General features: G+C 38.6%; 1 protein-coding gene across 1 annotated transcript in view; it reads left to right on the top strand.

Annotated features, from left to right (window-relative positions):
* Positions 1 to 638, top strand: part of LOC119591088 (WW domain-containing protein C660.06-like) — a 2,131-nt gene extending 1,493 nt beyond the window's left edge. The window contains exons 3-5 of the mRNA XM_037939809.1: positions 131 to 287; positions 419 to 493; positions 589 to 638. Coding sequence (XP_037795737.1) covers positions 131 to 287; positions 419 to 493; positions 589 to 602 — 246 coding nt within the window. The 3' untranslated portion in view covers positions 603 to 638. The remainder of the gene's footprint in view (positions 1 to 130; positions 288 to 418; positions 494 to 588) is intronic.
* Positions 639 to 904: the final 266 nt, after the last annotated feature.

The raw sequence follows: 904 nt of genomic DNA, 5'->3' as shown, positions 1-904 counted from the left end.
ATTTTTCGTGTGTGAAAATTAATAGTAATAATCAAATTAATTTTTGATATAGTAAAATCCTTTTAGCACGGTCTTGATATAAAGGAACTCAGAGATTTGCAATATATCATTTTTTTTCATTTTTTTTCAGGTCCGCGCACTCTTCACCGTCATGGTCCTGGCCCTCGTGGTCGCCTTCGCCGCCGCCGGTCACTTCGGCGGAGGTGGATTTGGTGGACACTCTGGTGGATTTGGCGGTGGAAAATCCGGTGGATTCAGCAGCGGAGGATTCGGAGGTGGATTTGGAGGTAATCTTTCTTATCGTTTGAATGGAAAATTGATTCTATATAGCGATCACATGACAAGGTTCCAATTCGATAGAAATTTTTGAAGAGCATCAGATGCCAAAGCTTTCTAACGAACTCCGGCATTTCCACAGGTGGACACAGAGGCTTCGGTGGAGGTTTCGGAGGATTCGGAGGCGGACACGGAGGGTTCGGACGTGGATCTGGAGGTAAAATATAGTACTACATATTGTCTTGTTTTAAACTGTCAGTAATCCTTGTTACTGTATCTTTCAACTTACTAATGTGTTCTTATCACTTTTAGGATATGGACGGTAATCCATGACTTCGCACCACCATCTTGGCCACAGAAGAATATAAAATTTGTTTATAAAAATACATGTTTACTCTTTTCCTAAGAAGATACAAAAAGGAATCTTAAAATATGCCGCAATTTCTCTCTCTGATTATATATATAGCGAGAGATTGACAGAATATGCAGTTTAAATTATATCGCACTTCTCCGAAAACAAGAATAGTTGAAACTTTAAAGTCAAAGGAATTTCATCGCAGGAAAATTCAAGTATAAAATGATAACCAGCGCAGTCTAAAAGGAATTATCTTGTGTTATTTCAGAAATA

This window comes from Penaeus monodon, chromosome 28 (genome assembly GCF_015228065.2).
Source record: "Penaeus monodon isolate SGIC_2016 chromosome 28, NSTDA_Pmon_1, whole genome shotgun sequence".
Lineage (NCBI taxonomy): Eukaryota > Metazoa > Arthropoda > Malacostraca > Decapoda > Penaeidae > Penaeus > Penaeus monodon.
The sequence above is the reverse complement of the archived record's forward strand: the minus strand, read 5'-3'. Positions and strand labels throughout refer to the sequence as shown.